The following is an 18,047-nucleotide window of genomic DNA, read 5'->3' on the forward strand; positions in this document are numbered from 1 at the left end:
CACACTGGCCCTCAGCTCTCAGCCAGGTGTGGCACACCCAAATGCTGGCTGATTCTGAACCTAAGACCCCCAACTCATCTGCCAAGTCCCCTCTGCTGGCACCCACTTGGGACAAAATGAAAGCCACAAGACCACTGGCATAGTCAGAGTACATAAAAACCAACCCAAGTGATGACTGATTAACAGCATGTAACAGCAAGAACTCACTCTCAATGCCGAGAAATTTGGAAGACTGTTGCTCAACCAAACAATTGAATATTGTGCCCATTGCAAAGAAAAGTAATCGGACAACTTGCAGATATTATTAAGCAATGTTGTTAATATTATGCAGGAACAAAATTTTACTGAAGATCATTCAGAAAATGATTACAACCATATATCAAAAAGGGGATACCAGAAATGCAAGCCAGATTCAGAAGAGGGTGTGGAATAATGAATATCATTGTTGATATCAGATGGATCTTGATGGAAAACAGAGTCAGAAAGATTTTTTTTCTGTTTTACTGTCTACGCTAAGACATTCAACTATGTGAATTCAGAATAAATAATGGATAAAAAAAACAAATGGAAATTTCAGAACAATTAATTGTGTTCCTTAGAAACCCCTGCATTTTCCAAGGGGGTCTCTAACAGAATAAGGGGATACTTATGTGGCTTAAAACCAGGGAAAGTGTGTTTCATGGTTGCATCCTTTCCTCAATTATGTTTAGTCTGTTTGCTGAGCAAATAATCTCAGAAATTGGACTATACAAAGAAAAGCACAGTATCAGACTGAATGAAGAATCATTAACAACATACAATATACAGATGGCATAATATTGCTAGATAATACAAAGAGGACTTAAAACACTTGCTGACAAAGATCCAAGACAACAGTTTTTAATATGAATTATACCTTGACATAAAAAAATAAAATCTAATAAACATTATGATGGAAAGAGAGAAGTACAAAAGTTGCCAGGGATGGAACAGTCAATAAATAACATTACATTTGGCAAATTTCCTGTAAAATATCTCTTTAAATTGTTAAGCGAAATATCACCTTGAGGCCTATGATATGCCTCATCGGAGACCTGGCATTTTCTTTTTTTTTTTTTTTTTGCATTTTCAATTGCACCACATGTATAGAACAGCTGGTCAGTGTAGAAAGAATTCTAGAGAAGTATTGATACATTTGAATCAAAATGTTTTCCAAGAGTGTTAAATACATCATGAACTGCTAGGAGAACAAACACCTCTGTCTCAGAGAAAAACCATCCAGAATTCTCCTTAGTAGCCAGGATGGTAAGACTTCTCTAGTTTACTTCATACTTATCATCAAGGACTAGTCCCTGGAGAAGGTCACCATGCTTTCTAAGATAGAAGATCAGCAAAAAAAAAAGTAACGTCCCCAAAGAAATAAACTGACACAATAACTTACAGTAATGGACTCCAATACAGCTCAGAGATTATGAAGATGGCTAGGAAAAGGATTTTTACAAATTAGAAGTGGCTGGACAGCACCCAACACCATTTCTTTTCACATAGTTCTGAGAGTCATTCAACGTATTCAGACTAAGAAGTCCAGCTTCAGACTACAGTGGCTGGAGTAGCTTCACTAGCCTCTGATGATGTGGCCTGGCTTGGCATGTTTCTCATTCTTTCAGACCAGTGGGTGGTTGGGGTTTTTTATTCTTCTGGCATCACGGCAATGGCAAAATGTACAAGAGAAGTGAAAACATGGAACTTGCTTTAAGTACTTAAAAACAACAACAGCAACAAAAACCTAACCAAATAAAACCCTTGACTTTGACTCAGAACTGACCCATAAGATTTTTAAGGAGCTTGGGTGGTGTAGGGTGTTGTTCAAATAGCCTGAAGACTACACCACTCAAGTAGTTCAAGTCCACCAGTGGCTCCTTGGGAGAAGGATGAGCAATCTCCTCCCATTTAAGTTAGTTTCAGAAACTAATAGGAATGGTTTAATATTTGCAAAAAAACTATTTTAAAAATTGAATAACTATTCAAAGGTGTTTCCTAAGAAGTAAGATTTTTATATTTAAAAGTATTATGTTAACAATTTCTGTGGCATTAAGAACAGAAAACTCATTGAAAAGCTAAAAGAGTCATAAACTAGAGTTCGTAGTTAAAGAAGGAACTTGGGTGGTTGAGTTCCTAGCGTATTGTGCTGTGAATCAAAAGGTCACTTATCTTTAGAAGTTTGAATTCACTAAAGGCTCCGCAGAAGAAAGTTGAGCAATCTCCTACTCTAAAAATTGATAACTTTGGATAGCTGATGGAGGGGAAAGCTGTTCTTATGTACCACAGAGACTAAATGATTTATAACTGCCCCTCTAGCTGTTTTTCAGAGACTGTAAACCACAAAGAAATAGTTTGCTCTATTTTTTCTAGTGGACCAATTAGATTCGAACTATATGCCTTTGAGTTGGTAGCCAAACCCTTTACCACAAAGTCATGAGACCTCCCTCAGTAATGGAAAGGAGAATGAAAATTAGTAAATAATTAATAAGTTAGGTGAAAGGATAGGTAATACACGATAAGGTATTAATTAGATGTACTAACATCATCTTAATCAATTGTAATTAAAGTTATAAGGCAAAATGTCTATTCATTATTACATGAAAAAATCAATATGATCAGAAACCTGTCACTTAAAATAATAAACTACAAAAATATTCATATATAAAATTGGGTGAAGGGAAAAGTTATATACAATAAGAAGTGGATATTATAATCCATTAACTACATCAATCAAATAATTAATTGTTTAAAATAAAATGTGAACGAATGATCCAATTAAATTGTAATTAGTGTTATAAAAGAAAATGTAAAATGCGAAAAATTATATAAAACACTGCAAAAAAACAATACTGTACATGAATAATTGTATGCAATCAATTTTTTAAAGGGGAACAAATCCAATATATATATATATATGATTGAAAAGCCCGTATGATTTGTAATTTCTCAAAGAAAGAAAGAAATTTAAAAAGTTAAAAAATATCTCTAGGCAAAATTTCTTCATTAATTCTCTGTACCCATTCAAATTTGTCCCTAAACATTACAAAATATTTTTCCATTTGCCATCAAGTCAATTCCAAGTCATAACAACTCCATGTGTATGAGATTAGAACCATGTCTAGAATTTTCAGTGACTTTAATCTTTCAGAAATTGATCAGTAGGTCTTTTTTCTTAGACATTTCTACATAGATTCAAACTGCCAGTCTGTAGGTTAAGTAGCCAAATAAATGCGCAACTATTTTGTGCCACCAATGTAAACAAAAGAGAGAGAGAGAGAGATGGAGAAAGAGATCTCTAGAAAGAAGTAAAAGATTAATTAGATCATTATTGATGGAACACTCATCAACAATCTACGTCATGTGGATGGCACAACCTTCCTTGTTGAAATTGGGGAGGATCTGAAGCATCTTCAATATGAATTGAAGCTCAACATCAAAAAGACAAAGATTCTCACTGCTGGGTTAATTGGCAGCATCATGATAGATGGAGAAGACACTGAGGTAGTAAACAATTACAGATTGCTTGGCTCTACAATCAATACTTTCAGCATCAGCAGTCAGAAAATCAAAAGACAAATTGTTGTTGTTGTTGTTGTTGTTGTTAGGTGCTGTGGAGTCAAGTACAACTCATAGCAACCCTATGAACAAAAGATCTAAACCCTGTTCTGTCCTGCGCCATTCTCACACTTTCTGACACACAAGAAACCATTGCAGGAGTCACTGTGTCAATCTACCTGGTTGAGGGACTTCCTCTTCTTCACTGACCCCACACCCTTCCCAAAATCATGTCTCTCTCCAAGGAATGGCACCTCCCAGCAACATGTCCAAAGTATGTGAGGCGAAGCCTCATCATTCTTGCCTCCTAAGAGCACTCTGGCTACACCCTCTCCAACACCTATCTGTTCATTTACTTGGCCGGCCATAAAATGTTCAGTGCTCTTCTCCAACATCACAGCTCAAAGGCTCCAATTCTTTTTTTGTCATCCTTATTCATTGTCCAGGTCTCAGATACATATCTAGTAATCAGAAAGACTATGGCCTGAATCAGACGCATCTTAATCCTCAAATTGACATCACTACTCCTCAATAATTTGGAAAGGTCGCTAACTGCAGATTTTCCCAGCGCAATACATCTCCTTACTTCCTGAATGCTCATACCAAGGCTGTTAATTCTGTATCCAACTAAGATGAAGCTGTTTACAGTTTCAATCTCTTCTCCATCCATCATGACACTGCCTATTGGTCCAGTAGTAAGAATCTTTGGTCTCTTGATACTGAGAAACAATCCATACTGAAGGTTGCACTCCTTGATCTTCTGCAACAGAATATCACTTTCCTCACTTTCCTCTTGTCTTTCAGCAAGTAAGGATGTGTCTTCTGCATAACACAGATTATTGATGAGTATCCCTCCAATCCTGATGCCGCACTCCTCTTCTCAGAGTCCAGCTTCTCAGATAATTTGTTCAGCATATAGATTGAACTGATATGGAAAGTGAATATACTCCTTTCCAATTCCAAACTATGCAGTGCTCCCCTGCTCCATTAGCACAACAGCCTCCTGGTCCAGGTATAGGTTCCTCATGAGCACAATCAATGCTCTGGGATTCTCATTCTTCTCAATGTCAGCCACAGATTGTCATGATCCACACAGTCAAATGTGTTTGCATAGTCAATAAAGCACAAATAGACATTCTTCTAGTATTCCTTACTTTCAGCAGGATTCATCTGACATCAGCAATGATATCCCTGGTACCAGTCTCTTCTAAATCCTTCTTGAACTTCAGGCAGTTCCTTATCTATGTACTGCTCTAGCCATTTTTAAATGATCTTCAGCAGGTTTTGCTAGCATGTTATATCAATGATATTGTTTGATAATTTCCACATTCAGTTGTATCACCTTTCCTGGGAATGGGAACAACTATGAACCTCTTCCAATCCACTGGCCAGTCATCCATCCTCCAAATTTCCTGGCATAGACTGTCAAGTGCATCAAAGTCTGTATCTGTTAATTGAAACAAGTCAATAGGTATTCCATCAATTTCTGGGGCCGTATTTTGTGACAATGCCTTCAACTTCAACTGTGCAACTGCTATTTCCTCCTTCATTACCACTGACTCCTGTTCGTATGGGGCTTCCTGGAACCATTGGCTCCCGTTCATATGGGACATCATGGAATTTTTCATTGTCAATAAATTCTTTCTGGTACAGTGACACTGTGTATTCCCCTACCCCCATCTTCTTTTGATGCTTTCTAGGTCATTCAATATACTGCCCATAGCATCTTTCAATAGTGCAACATAAGGCTTAAATTTGTTTTTCAGTTCTCTCAGCTTGAGAAATGCAGAGCAAGTTCTTCCCTTTTTATTTTCCAATTTGAGCTCCACGCACATTCCATTATAATACTTTGCTTTGTCCCCCTGAGATGCCCTTTGAACTCATCATTCAGCTCTTTCTATTTAAACCTTTTTGTATTAAATTGTACTAAATTGCTTTGTATTTAAAAGCTGATCTGGTCCTATCTGTGAGTGAGTCTTTAGCTTGGGTAGTTGGATCCTGCTAGGTAAATGTTTGTGATTTACTTGAAAGCTAAGGGTAAATTGTTTGGGCATTTCTAATTGTGTTAGCAACTACTTGTAAGCTGATTATCTGTATCTGATCTTATTTACAATAAGCTTGGATGGGAAGCCTATTGTGTAGGCAAACAGGATCTGGTCGGTGGGCTTTTGTAACTAAAAGTAGATCTAGTCCTACCTGTGAGTGTGTGAAAGATGAATTGCACTGGGAAAATCAGCTGTCTGGGACTGAGAAGCAACAATGTCAGTCTACAGACCAAGGTGTACCTGATCCAGGCCATGGTCTTTGTAATTACTTGCTATGCATCGGAGAGCTGGACAATGACTAAGGATGACAGAAGAAAAATTGATGTCTTTGAGTTGTGATTCTAGGAGAGTCTTGAATATCCCATGGACTGCCAAGAAAACAAATAGATGTCTTGGAGAGGGTGAATCCCAATCTTTCCTTGGAGGCTAGGATTTTGAAGCTCTGTCTCACATACTTTGGGCACATGGCCAGGAGAGACTGGTCCTTAGAGAAGGATATCATGCTTGGAAGGGTGGAAGGACAGTGCAGGAGAGGAAGACCCCAGAAGAGATAGATTGATACAGTGACTGGGGTAATAGGGCTTGGTGTTCCAGAGTCAGAGTGACTGGCTCAGGCAGAGCAGGCTTCAATGCATTTGTACATAGTGTCCCTGTGCATCACAGGCTACTCAATGGCTCATTCCAACATTAGGGACCAGATTAAGTCACTCTGGTTCTCAGACATGGTATTATTTTATTCCATGTTAAGACAAGATGTAGGATGAAAATAACAACCCTGAAAACAACATTGGCCTAAAAAGTGGCCTGTACTTGTTTATTGTTGTTGTTAGGTGCTATCAAGTTGGCTACTACTCACAGTGACCCTATAAACAATGGCTATGGGTCTGACCTTTGCCCTCTCTTATATCCTCATCTTCTCTGAAATACTCAAGTCCCTTGTTAGTCACTGTGTCCATCCTATACCTTTTTTGTAACTATTAAAAACCAAATTAACCATGACCAAAGTGCAATCTGGTTATTTGAGCTTTTGTAATAAATTATTGACTGGAAATAATGGAGTTTTAGAGTTAAAAGCATCTGTAGAAGTTATAAGCTGTAATAGTGATTCATCCAATAAAAGAGAAATTGAAAGCTAAAAAGGTCAAATTCAAATTCACGTGGAATAGGAGAAACTATACCAAGAGATATCCCATGTTCATTGAGAAAATATCTAAAAAGATTTTAAAAATGTAGATAGATGATAGAGGATTTATATGTGACTTTGGGCAAATGATCATTCTCTACCTTAGCATACATAGTTTGAAAATAACAATAATAAAAATTATCTTACAACATCATGATGACGATGATGATGATGATACAGAAGATAACATATGCAAAAGTGCCTTTAAATTATTTAAGGTAAGGTCATAAGCTGGTAGTCCAAGATATTTTGTTAGCCCAAAGAGATTTTTTTATATCTTTAAGGATATATGAATGTGTTAAATCTGCAGAATTCATATGAAAAACCTGGGCTTCTCCTAAGAGAGTTTAGGTAGCCTAGACAGTAAGTAGTTGTACTGCCAATACAAAGGCAGGTGGTTTGAATCCACTCGTTACTCCAAGGGAGAAAGATTGTCATTCTCATCCACTGAAATGCACAGCCTCTATAAACCTGATGACAATCTTCTCCAGTGCAATGTACAACTGCTGAGATGTTTCGAACTCTATGATAATGCATCTGAATCTCTTTAAAAATGAGAATGTCTGAAAGTACAACCTGTACACTTCTGTAGCCACAATGAGACAATCATGAAGAGCTGTCATCACCACACGTATCCATGGGCTACGTGCCACAGTTCCCACCAGCTCGCAACATTCATGAGGACAAATGCCTGGCCTGTTTTGGCATATAAGATACTCACTTATGCTTTAAAACTTTATTCAAAAAGAAAAGTTTATTATAATTCAGCTATAGAAATGTTGATGCTTAACACAACATGACAAAACATCTCCATGGAACCAAGTGGAATAAAATGTCTGAGTAGTTAGAAAAGTCAAATATCTAAGAGTGCAAAATCTCAAACATATGAAAAATGAACCATTTTAAAAAAAATTATTTTGGAACATAGTGGTCAGTGTATATTTTTAAATATCTATTATTTAAATTAATCTATTTGAAGGGAGAATGATACATGGCATAAACTTTTTCTCCTTGAAAATGTTAGAAAAATGCAATCTTGTAAAGTCAACTAGTGAGAAGAGTTTGCCTAGACACCTCAGATAGGATACTAGAGTGTCTTCAGAAGCATGGCTCCCTCTCCTGGTCTGAAAAAGTTAACCGAGTTCTTGCTTTGGTAGCACACGTACTAAAATTAGAACGATATGAGAAGATTAGCTTGGTTCCTGCTGAAGGATGACATGCAAATTTGTAAAGCATTTCGTATTTTTAGGTTTAATGTGTGTTGGAAAAGACAGGGTGATAACAGGCATCGAAAAATGGTAATTAACTATATAAAATATGATGCATACCAATAATTGTATTAACAGCAAAGTACTTGCACCAAATATGATGGATATTAATTTATATACCTACCAATAAAAAATTTTAAAGAAAAAAGAAATTGTGTGGGTGAAAAAAAAAAACAACATAAAAGCTATATGAACATGGGTGGAAAACATCAATGAAAGGAGCCTCAAGATTAAGCCTCTGTGTTCATCAAAAACTTTCTCCAAGAGGGTGAAAAGGAAACCTACTGTCTGGGAAAAAAAATTTGGCAATACCATAACAAGCAAGGGTCTCATGCTGATAGTTTACAGAATGTTGCAAGGCCTCCATAAGATAAAGACTGATAGGGAGGGGTGGGAAGGGAGAAAACTGTGGCAATGAATGAATGGAAATCCAAAACCTCTGTAAAAAAAATAAAAAAATTATTAAAAAAAAGATTGATAACACAATTACAAAATGGGCAAATGACATGAAAAGACTGTTCCCAGAGAAAGACATTCAGAAGGCCAACAGACACATGAGAAATGCTCAAAATTACTGGCAATAAGAGAGATGCAAATCAAAACGACAATGAGATATCATCTCACTCCAGTAGCAGAGGCAAAGTTTAACAAGGCAGAAAATAATAAAAGTTGGTGAGGATTTGGTGAGATAGGAACTCTTTTACAATGTTGGTGGGATTGTACCATGGTGCAACCACACTGAAAGGCAGTTTGACACTTCCTCAAAAAGGTGAACATAGAAATTCCATATGACCCAGCTATTTCACTGCTTAGAATATACCGCAAAGAAATGAGAATTGAGGCTCAAACAGAAACTTGTACACCAATGTTCATAGCAGCATTATCCATCATTGCAAGAACATGGAAACAGCCCAGATGTTCAACCACAAACAATTGATAAGTTGTGGTACATTCATACAATGGAATACTATGCAGCATGGAGAAGCAATGATTTTGTAAATTACTACCTAACTTGGGAGGGACTGGAAAGCATTATGCTGAGTGAACTAACTCAGTCCCACAAGGACAAATACTGTATAAACCATTATTTTAGAATGAGTATGAGGATCCAAGATGTGGTGGAGGGTGGAAATAGAGGGGTGAAGATGGGGGGGAGTAAGGGTGTAAATCATAGAGCTGCACAATTTGATGGGTACGTGGGTGAAAGAAATGGGAGAAATCTTTTGTGAAAAGCAATGTATTCATACTCTGTAAATAAATCAAAGTAAAATTTTGAAAAATTTTAAAAATCAATGGTAATAAGACAGATGCAAATTAAAACCACAGTGAGATACCATCTTGTTTTAGGAGCTGTTGAAAAGTTTAACTGGACAGCAAGCACTAAATGTTAGAGAGGATATAAAGAGATTGGAAATCACATACACTGTTGGAGGGATTGTAAATCCATTCTGGAAGGCAGTTTGGCATTTCCTCAAAAAGCTGAACATAGAAATTTTACATGACTGAGCTATTCCACTGCTAAGAATCTACCTCAAGGAAAATAGAGATTTGTACACTAATGTTCATAGCAGCTTTATTCACAATAGCAAGGAAACAGAAACAGCTCAAGTGTATATCAGCAAAAGACTGGATGGAGAAATTGTGGTACACTCACATGACAGAATACTATGCAGCACTCAGGAGTAATGATTTAAACAAAACAAACTTTAAAAACCACTAAATAACGTGGGAGAGACTGTAGAACATTGTACTGAGTGTTCTAAATCTGACTCATAATGACAAATACTGCAGAAGATCAATATCTAAACATATTAGAATAACTGATAAGCTGTGTATAAAAAGCCCAAAGTGGGAAGCAGAAGGGGCAGGGGAACTGAGCATGGGGAGAAAGGGAAATCATAAAATTGCAGAGTTTGGTGGACAGAGGAAGAGGGTGAAGGAATTAGTAAAGAACTAGTGGGGCCCTGAAAAGACAGAGTAATGGTGTGTATGGATCATTGGTGATTTATTCTATAAAACACAATGTATGAGAAAGATCATATGAAGCATAATGCAAAGAATAGAATGTGTAAAACACAAATATATGATTTTTTTTATACAAACCAATATAAAATTTTAAAAGGGAAGGAACCCTAGGAGACAAGCAAGAACATCGCCAAAAAGAAATGTAAGAAGTAGAAAAATAAAAGCACTGTTTTAACTCTGCTACAAATTTAATAAGGTTTTTTTGCTGCTCAAGTTTAGTATTCAAGAAATCCAATTGTTCAAATGTGTAAAATTCATTTTTTATGTTTAAAACACTAACAAGATACTGTTAACTTGAGAATGAACGATAATTGCATTTGTGTAGGTATATCACAAAATAATGCTCCATTTTAAACTCAAACAAGAATCAAAAAAGGCAATCCCTTCTTCCTTTCAATGACCTCTTTTCCCCATGCCACTGTGAGGATTACAAAATCCTTTAAAAGAAATGTTGCCCTATTCACAATCACAAGAATACAAAAACAGCCCAAATATCCAACCAAAAATCAAACGGATTGAGAAATTGTGGTACGTTTACATGATAGGCTACTACGCAGCACTCAGGAGCAAATTATTCTGAAAAATACTACATAATATGAGAAAGACTGGACAGTGAGTGAACTAACTCAGTCTTGTAAGAAAAAATACTGCATAAGACATTATTGTAAACATAGGATAATTAGTAAAATGTGTTTGAGATTTCAAAGGCAGAAGCAGAGGGAGTAGAGAAGTGAGAATGGCTAAGGGGGAATATTATAGTTTCACATAATTTGGTTAGTGGAGGGAGGGAGTAAAAGAAATTGGAAAGATCTGGTGGGGATCTGGAATGATGGGGTAATAGTGGGTAGGGTTCAATGGTGATTAATTTTGTAAAACACAATGAATGGGAATGCTTGTATGAAGCCCAATGTGAATGAAGGATAGTGTAAAACAATGTACACCAATTATATATGGAAACCAATATAAAATATTTTTTTAAAAAGATGCTGCTTTGTAGTTGGATTTGAGTTGGAAATATTACAACTTTTCAAAAATATTAAATTCTTACTGCTTTTATCACAAAGAAGAATTGTATTTCCTTACTATAATGTCCAGGTAACCTGATTTGGTCAATGAATTGTGAATAAAGTATTTGTTGTTATATACTGCTCAGTCAGAACTGACACGTACCTGATTCTTCCATAGGTTTTTGGAGGCAATTAACCACATGGAAAGAAAATGCCCATTTTTCTCCCAAGAAGCAGTTGAACCACTTGCCGTTGGATTAGAAGTGCAACCCTTTACCACTAAGTCACCAGAGCTCTTAGCAAATAAAGTAGTATATATTATTATGTGGAGAACCACGTAATTGTTTGTACTCAATGCTCTGCTTTCTTTTTTCTTATGAGATATTTGGGAGCCCCAATATTCTGAGTATCAGAATGATGAATGATTAATGAGCATGCAAGGAAAAGAACTGAACATGATTAAGGATAACAGAAGAATAATCACCTTTGAGTTGTGGTCCTAGAGTACTGAACATACACCATGGACCACCAAAAGAAAAAAACAAGTCTGTCTTGGAGAGAGTGAAAGCAAGCTGTTCCTTGGAGGCAAGGATTTTGAGACTACATCTCACACGCTTTGGTACCACTTCTTGGAGAAGGACATCATGCTTGGAAGGGTGGAGGGAAAGCACAGAAGAGGAAGACCTCAAATGAGATGGATTGACACAGTAACTGGGTTCATGGGGGTAGGTGTGCCAGAGATAGTGAGGCTGGTTCAACATAGGGCAGGGTCCAGAGCTCTTGTACATAAGGTTGTATAAGCTACACTCCACTCGATGGCACATAACAACAATGAGAAGATCACTTCTGCAGACCACATTAGGCATAACTTCCATAGTAGATTCTGACTCATAGTGACCTGCCATTGGGTTTCCAAAGACCATAAATCTTTAACAGAAGACACTGCTCAACTTTCTCCTATTGAGTGTCTGAAGGATTCAAACCAATAACCTTTGGCTTAACAGTCCATGTTGTTGCTGTTGTTAGTGTTTTTTAGTTGAGTGCGACTCATACCAACCCTATAAACAACAGATCTGACCCCTGTCCTATCCTATACCATTTTTTTCCAATCTCGGACACGCTCAAGCTCATTGTTCCCATCATTGTGTCAATCCACATAATTGAAAGTCTTCCTCTCCTTCCTTGTCCCTTCATGATAGGTGGAAACAAGATTGACACTGTCAATAATTTCCTCTTACTTTGATCCACAATCAATATGCTTGGTACCAGCAGTCAAGAGATCAAGAAATGTATTACACTAGTAAAGTTTGTATTTAGGGACTTCTCTCAATTACTGAGGGACAACTTTTGAGGACTAAAATGTGTCTGATTCAGACCATGGTCATGTCAGTTACTTGCTACACATCTGAGAGCTGGACAATGAAAACGGATGACAGAAGAATTGATGCCTTTGAACTGTGGTGTTGGAGTGGAGTATTGAATATTCCATGGACCACCAAAACAACAAACAGGTATGTCTTGGAGAAGGTGAAGCCAGAGTGCTTCTTAGAGGCAGATGATGAAGCTTTGTCTCGCATACTGTGGGCAAGTTGCAAGAAGAGTTTATTTTCTGGAGAAGAACATTATGTTTAGCAGCCCAGAGGAGCCAAAAAGTGAACTTCTATAATCTTAACTCATTGAGATATTGATAAATTCTTGTTACTATTGCACAACATAATTCCTCCTAGCTGGTATAGATATAGGAAAGAACTCTTTAATTTGGCCTTTTACACAATAATTAATCTAAAAACTTTACATATTTTTAAAAAGTACATCTTTTATTTGCTCCCTTTTTGTTGATACTGGTTAATGATGAGTGAGAAATTTAGGAATAACAGGGCAATTTTTTCTGACATTGTGCCTCAATTGTAAGGTACTCAAAACGTGACTATGAAGAGTTAGTTACCTTATCAAACTTACTCATCATTAATGACATAAATGAAGTAAAGCTTTCAGGACCTTGATTTGCTCAAGTAGCATGATTCTCAATGAGAACAGGTTCAAATATCTACTAATAATTGGAACGTATATGAAATATCAATTTAAATGTTTCAACAAATGGATACAACTCTAGAAGTTCTCAATCATCTACACCAAGAAATTTGAAAGATAGGTTTATAAAGTGAACAATAACATCAAAGAAGGATTCATTCCTTACAATAATCAACCATAGAATATTAAAAGGGCAGCATTAGCCCGGGGCGGGGGGTGGAGCTCAAAAGACAGGAGAAATAGAATAGAAATAAGAATGGAAACAAAAATAGTAAGGATTGGGGAAAGTGCTGTTAAAAATTAATATCATAAAACAAAATGTGTCTGAATACTTCACATTTGTTCACCCTTGTCAAAAGGAGGGACACATCTTTGGTAAAAGACATCATACTGAAAAAGGCGAAGGGTCAAAGAAAGAGAGGAAAATTCACCAAAACACAGGATTAACATCATAACTGTAATAATGGACTGAAGTATATCAGAGATGGTGAGGATAGCACAGGACAGGCCAAAGCTTGGATCTGTTGTTTATCTGTTGTTCATGTTGTTCTGTGAGTCAAGTTGACCTGATGACAACTAACAAGCAGATGAATGATAATAGACGTCAATTTGTTCTGTAAACTTTCACTCAAAGCACAAGAAAACAAATCTTTAAAACAAGTGACAGAGAATATTAGGAATTTTTTTTTAAAGAAGCAACCAAGCACATTATGTATTATATTGGACAAATCTGGTGCAAAAGACCCCTTTAAAGTTTGAGGGCATGGGGGTGAATAAAGATTTCGCTTTTAGGGTAAAAGCACACCTGATCCAAGTCATAGTATTTTTTATCTACTCTGGAGCAGTTGGATTCTCTTGGTGTTTCTCGTGTTTCTGTTATGAGTCGGGTGTGAACTGTGTTTTTTTGTTGTTGTTGTTTCAGTTCACAACTGGGTGTGAGCTGGTTCACAATTGTGTGTGAGCTGATTGGATTTGGCCTTGTATCTAAAAAGGTAGTTTAGTCTCCAGTTTGGGGCTGATGTGTGGAGTGTTGGATTCTACAAGGTGAATTCTCTTGTTTGGTTGAGGCTCGGTCACAATTGGGTGTGAGTTGATCTGATTTGTCCACTTACTTAAAAAGGCAGTTGGGCCCTAGGATCTGCAGCCCTCCAACCTGGTTTTAATTGTGTTTCAGTCTAACATTCTTCTAAGTAGTACAGCTCTCGTCTGTCAATTTGTTGTACATAGATAACTTGGGGTTGCTGTGATACTAAATACTGTGACACTGATGTGTCAAATGTGGTAATGGTTACCCATGGTGGACAGTGTTTGGTGGAGCTTCCAGACTAAAATAGGCTTGGAAGCAGGATTGGTATCCACTTCCTAAAGAGCTTGCCTCCAGAAACTCTATGAACGTAGAGGTCAGATCTTTTGTTCATAGGGTCACTGTGGGTTGTCTACAACACAATGGAATTTAACAACAACAACACAGGCAAATGACATTTTCCAGTTTGGAGTCTCATGTGTGAAGGTTGTATTCTGGAAGGTGAGATCTCTTATTTGGGTTAAGGGTCCAGGTGTGGACTCTTTGGCTGGTTTTTTGTGTCTGGGTTTTTGAGGTTTTATTGTTTGTTTTTTTATGAAAGTTTATAAAGAACTTAGATTTCCATTCATTCATTTTTTAACATTTTCTTCCCTGCCCCCCACCCTCATCCCTACCAGTTCACTTTTTTCCTTGGGAAAAAAAAAGTTCTTTCACTGTAATACAGTCCGTCAGTCACTCCCTCCCCCAACCACTTTACTATGCAACTCTTATTCAGGACTCTTGTCATGCCAATACTGTTTGGCTGTTTTGTTTGTTTGTTTGTTTGTTTTGTTTGGCTGGTTTTTATTTCATTCACAATCATGTGTGAACTGATTTGGTCTGCTAGATTTGGCTAAGTATGAGCTGTGGGCTGAAAGCTTCTTGTTTAGAGTCAATCAGGACCTGATGAGCAGACCTTTATATTTAAAAATCAGTTGAAGTCTCAGGCCTGTGGCTCTCAGGCCTGGTGTTAATTGTGTTTGGGATGTACATTCTTCTAAGTGGTACAGTGTTGGTCTGTCAATTTGCTGTAACTTTTACTCAGCTGTGATGCTGCCTGCTGTGCCATTGGCATGTCAAATACAATAATGGTTACCCACAGTGGACAGTGTTTGGTAGAGCTCCCAGATTAAGACAGGCTTGAAAGCAGGAATGGTATCCATTTCCTAAACAATGTCTCTGGAAACTCTATAAACTTAGAGAAACGATGATAGTTATAGAACAGGGTTTAGTTCTTTTGTTCATAGGGTCACTATGAGTCATGCTCAAATTAGACAATAAATAGGAAGACCTATGAAGAATCAATGTCTTTGAATTATGGTATTAGTAATAAATATTGAATATACACTGGACTGCCAATACCAAAACATTTACCATCAAGTCAGAGCACTTAGTTGACACTCCAGTGACTTTTTGAAAGTCTTTAAATCACACAGAAGATTGCCCAGGCTTTTTCCCTCAGAGCAGGGGGTGGATTCAGAATGTAGCTATGCTCAGCACTATACCACCAATGCAGGGGGTGGATTTGAACTATTACAAATGTGTGACTTTGAGTTAGCAGGGCAACTACCTATGGACTACTCCACTAGAGCTTTCTGAACTCCCAAAGAACAAACAAATCTGTCTTGGAATGTGTGCATCCAGAGTGGTCCTTAGAAACGAGAATGGTGAGAAGAAGTCTCATGTACTTTAGAAATATTGTCAGGAGAAGCCAAAGTCTCTATAAACCTATCAGTCTTGGCAAATGAAAGGATTTTTTTCAAAAAAGAGTTGAACTCCTGCAAAGAGATAGATTGTCACTATGATTGCTACACTGGACTAAAAGACAGAGACTGTTGTGAACACAGTGTGTGATCCAATACTGTTTCCCTCTATTGTACACAGAGTAGATATAAGTAGGAATTGAGGCTGCTCCAGCCTCCGGGGCACTTACCATCCTCGCAGCCTGTGATCCACAGAGTGGGGGCGGGGGGGAATAACTATATAATCGTTCTTTTGTCCCACGCACACCCGAGGCGAGAAGAAAAACCCCCAACACCCAAACCTTAATTTTCCACCATGAGGGAAATAGTGCATATCCAGGCTGGTCAGTGTGGCAACCAGATCAGTGCCAAGTTCTGGGAGGTGATCAGTGATGAACACGGCATCGACCCCACCGGCACCTACCATGGGGACAGCGACCTGCAGCTGGACCGCATCTCAGTGTTCTACAATGAAGCCACAGGTGGCAAATATGTTCCTCGTGCTATCTTGGTGGATCTAGAACCTGGAACCATGAACTCAGTTTGCTCAGGTCCTTTTGGCAAGATTTTCAGACCAGACAACTTTGGTTTTGGTCAGTCTGGGGGCAACAACTGGGCCAAGGGCCACTATACAGAAGGGGCCGAGCTGGTTGATTCCGTCCTGGATGTGGTACGGAAGGAGGCTGAGAGCTGTGCCTGCCTGCAGGGCTTCCAGCTGACCCACTCCCTCGGCACAGGCTCCGGAATGGACACCTTGCTCATCAGCAAGATCAGAGAAGAGTATCCTGACCGCATAATGAATACCTTCAGTGTGGTGCCTTCACCCAAAGTATCCGACACTATGGTTGAGCCCTACAATGCTACCCTCTCTGTCCACCAGTTGGTAGAGAACACCGATGAGACCTACTGCATTGATAATGAAGCCCTCTACGATATCTGCTTCCGTATCCTCAAGCTGACCACACCAACCTATGGAGACCTCAACCACCTTGTCCCAGCCACCATGAGCGGCGTCACCGCCTGCCTCTGCTTCCCTGGCCAGCTCAATGCTGACCTCCGCAAGCTGGCCGTCAACATGGTGCCGTTCCCACGTCTCCATTTCTTCATGCCTGGCTTTGTCCCACTAACCAGCCATGGTAGTCAGCAGTACCGGGCCCTTACTGTGCCTGAGCTCACCCAGCAAGTCTTTGATGCCAAGAACATGATGGCTGCTTGTGACCCTCGCCATGGCCGCTACCTCACTGTGGCTGCTGTCTTCCGAGGACGGATGTCCATGAAGGAGGTGGATGAGCAGATGCTTAACGTACAGAATAAGAATAGCAGCTACTTTGTGGAATGGATCCCCAACAACGTCAAGACCGCTGTCTGTGACATCCCGCCCCGTGGCCTCAAGATGGCAATCACCTTCATCGGCAACAGCACTGCCATCCAGGAGCTGTTCAAGCGCATCTCAGGGCAGTTCACCGCCATGTCCCGTCGGAAGGCCTTCCTCCACTGGTACACCGGTGAGGGTATGGACGAGATGGAGTTCACCGAGGCCGAGAGCAACATGAATGACCTCGTTTCTGAGTACCAACAGTACCAAGATGCCACCGCAGAAGAGGAGGAAGACTTCGGTGAGGAGGCTGGAGAGGAGGCTTAAGGCAGAGTGTCCTATCACCTCGGGCTTCTCAGCTCCCTCAGCCTTCTTCCTCAACTTCCCCTTTCCTCTCCCTCAGAATTTGCATTTCTGCCTCTATCTTTTTTTTTTCTCCTTGAGGGAGTTCTAGAACAGTGCCTGGCACATAGTAGGCGCTCAATAAATAATTGTTGTTTGTTGAAAAAAAAATAAGTAGGAATTGACTCAATGGCACTTAACAAAAGTAATATTTTTCTTCAAAGCTGTATATGAAATCAGAAAATAGTTTCCCATTACTTTAAAATTCCCATAATCGTTGAGTGCCTTGTTGTGTCTAAGATTCTTATGTCTATTAATAGTCAAATAGTCTTACGTAGTATACATGCATAAGACTTTCCCAGCAAGTAACCTTAAACATGTTTGCATTATACTGAATAATCTGAAAAAAACTAGTAATTGAGAATGGGAAATAGAGTAGACACAACTCCC

The 18,047-nt window shown here is 38.5% G+C and overlaps 1 protein-coding gene across 1 annotated transcript; it reads left to right on the plus strand.

Moving 5' to 3' along the window:
• Positions 1 to 16,256: 16,256 nt before the first annotated feature.
• Positions 16,257 to 17,765, plus strand: LOC102857518 (tubulin beta chain-like). Its single transcript, XM_006886048.1, has one exon. It carries the CDS (start codon positions 16,257 to 16,259, stop codon positions 17,580 to 17,582), a length of 1,326 nt encoding a protein of 441 aa, XP_006886110.1. The 3' UTR covers positions 17,583 to 17,765.
• Positions 17,766 to 18,047: the final 282 nt, after the last annotated feature.

This window comes from Elephantulus edwardii, unplaced genomic scaffold, assembly GCF_000299155.1.
Source record: "Elephantulus edwardii isolate Elephantulus edwardi_28Jun2011 unplaced genomic scaffold, EleEdw1.0 scaffold00047, whole genome shotgun sequence".
NCBI classification, from domain to species: domain Eukaryota; kingdom Metazoa; phylum Chordata; class Mammalia; order Macroscelidea; family Macroscelididae; genus Elephantulus; species Elephantulus edwardii.

Coding starts and splice junctions, on each gene's coding strand:
- LOC102857518 (XM_006886048.1), top strand. CDS start 16,257: ATGAGGGAAATAGTGCATATCCAGGCTGGTCAGTGTGGCAACCAGATC.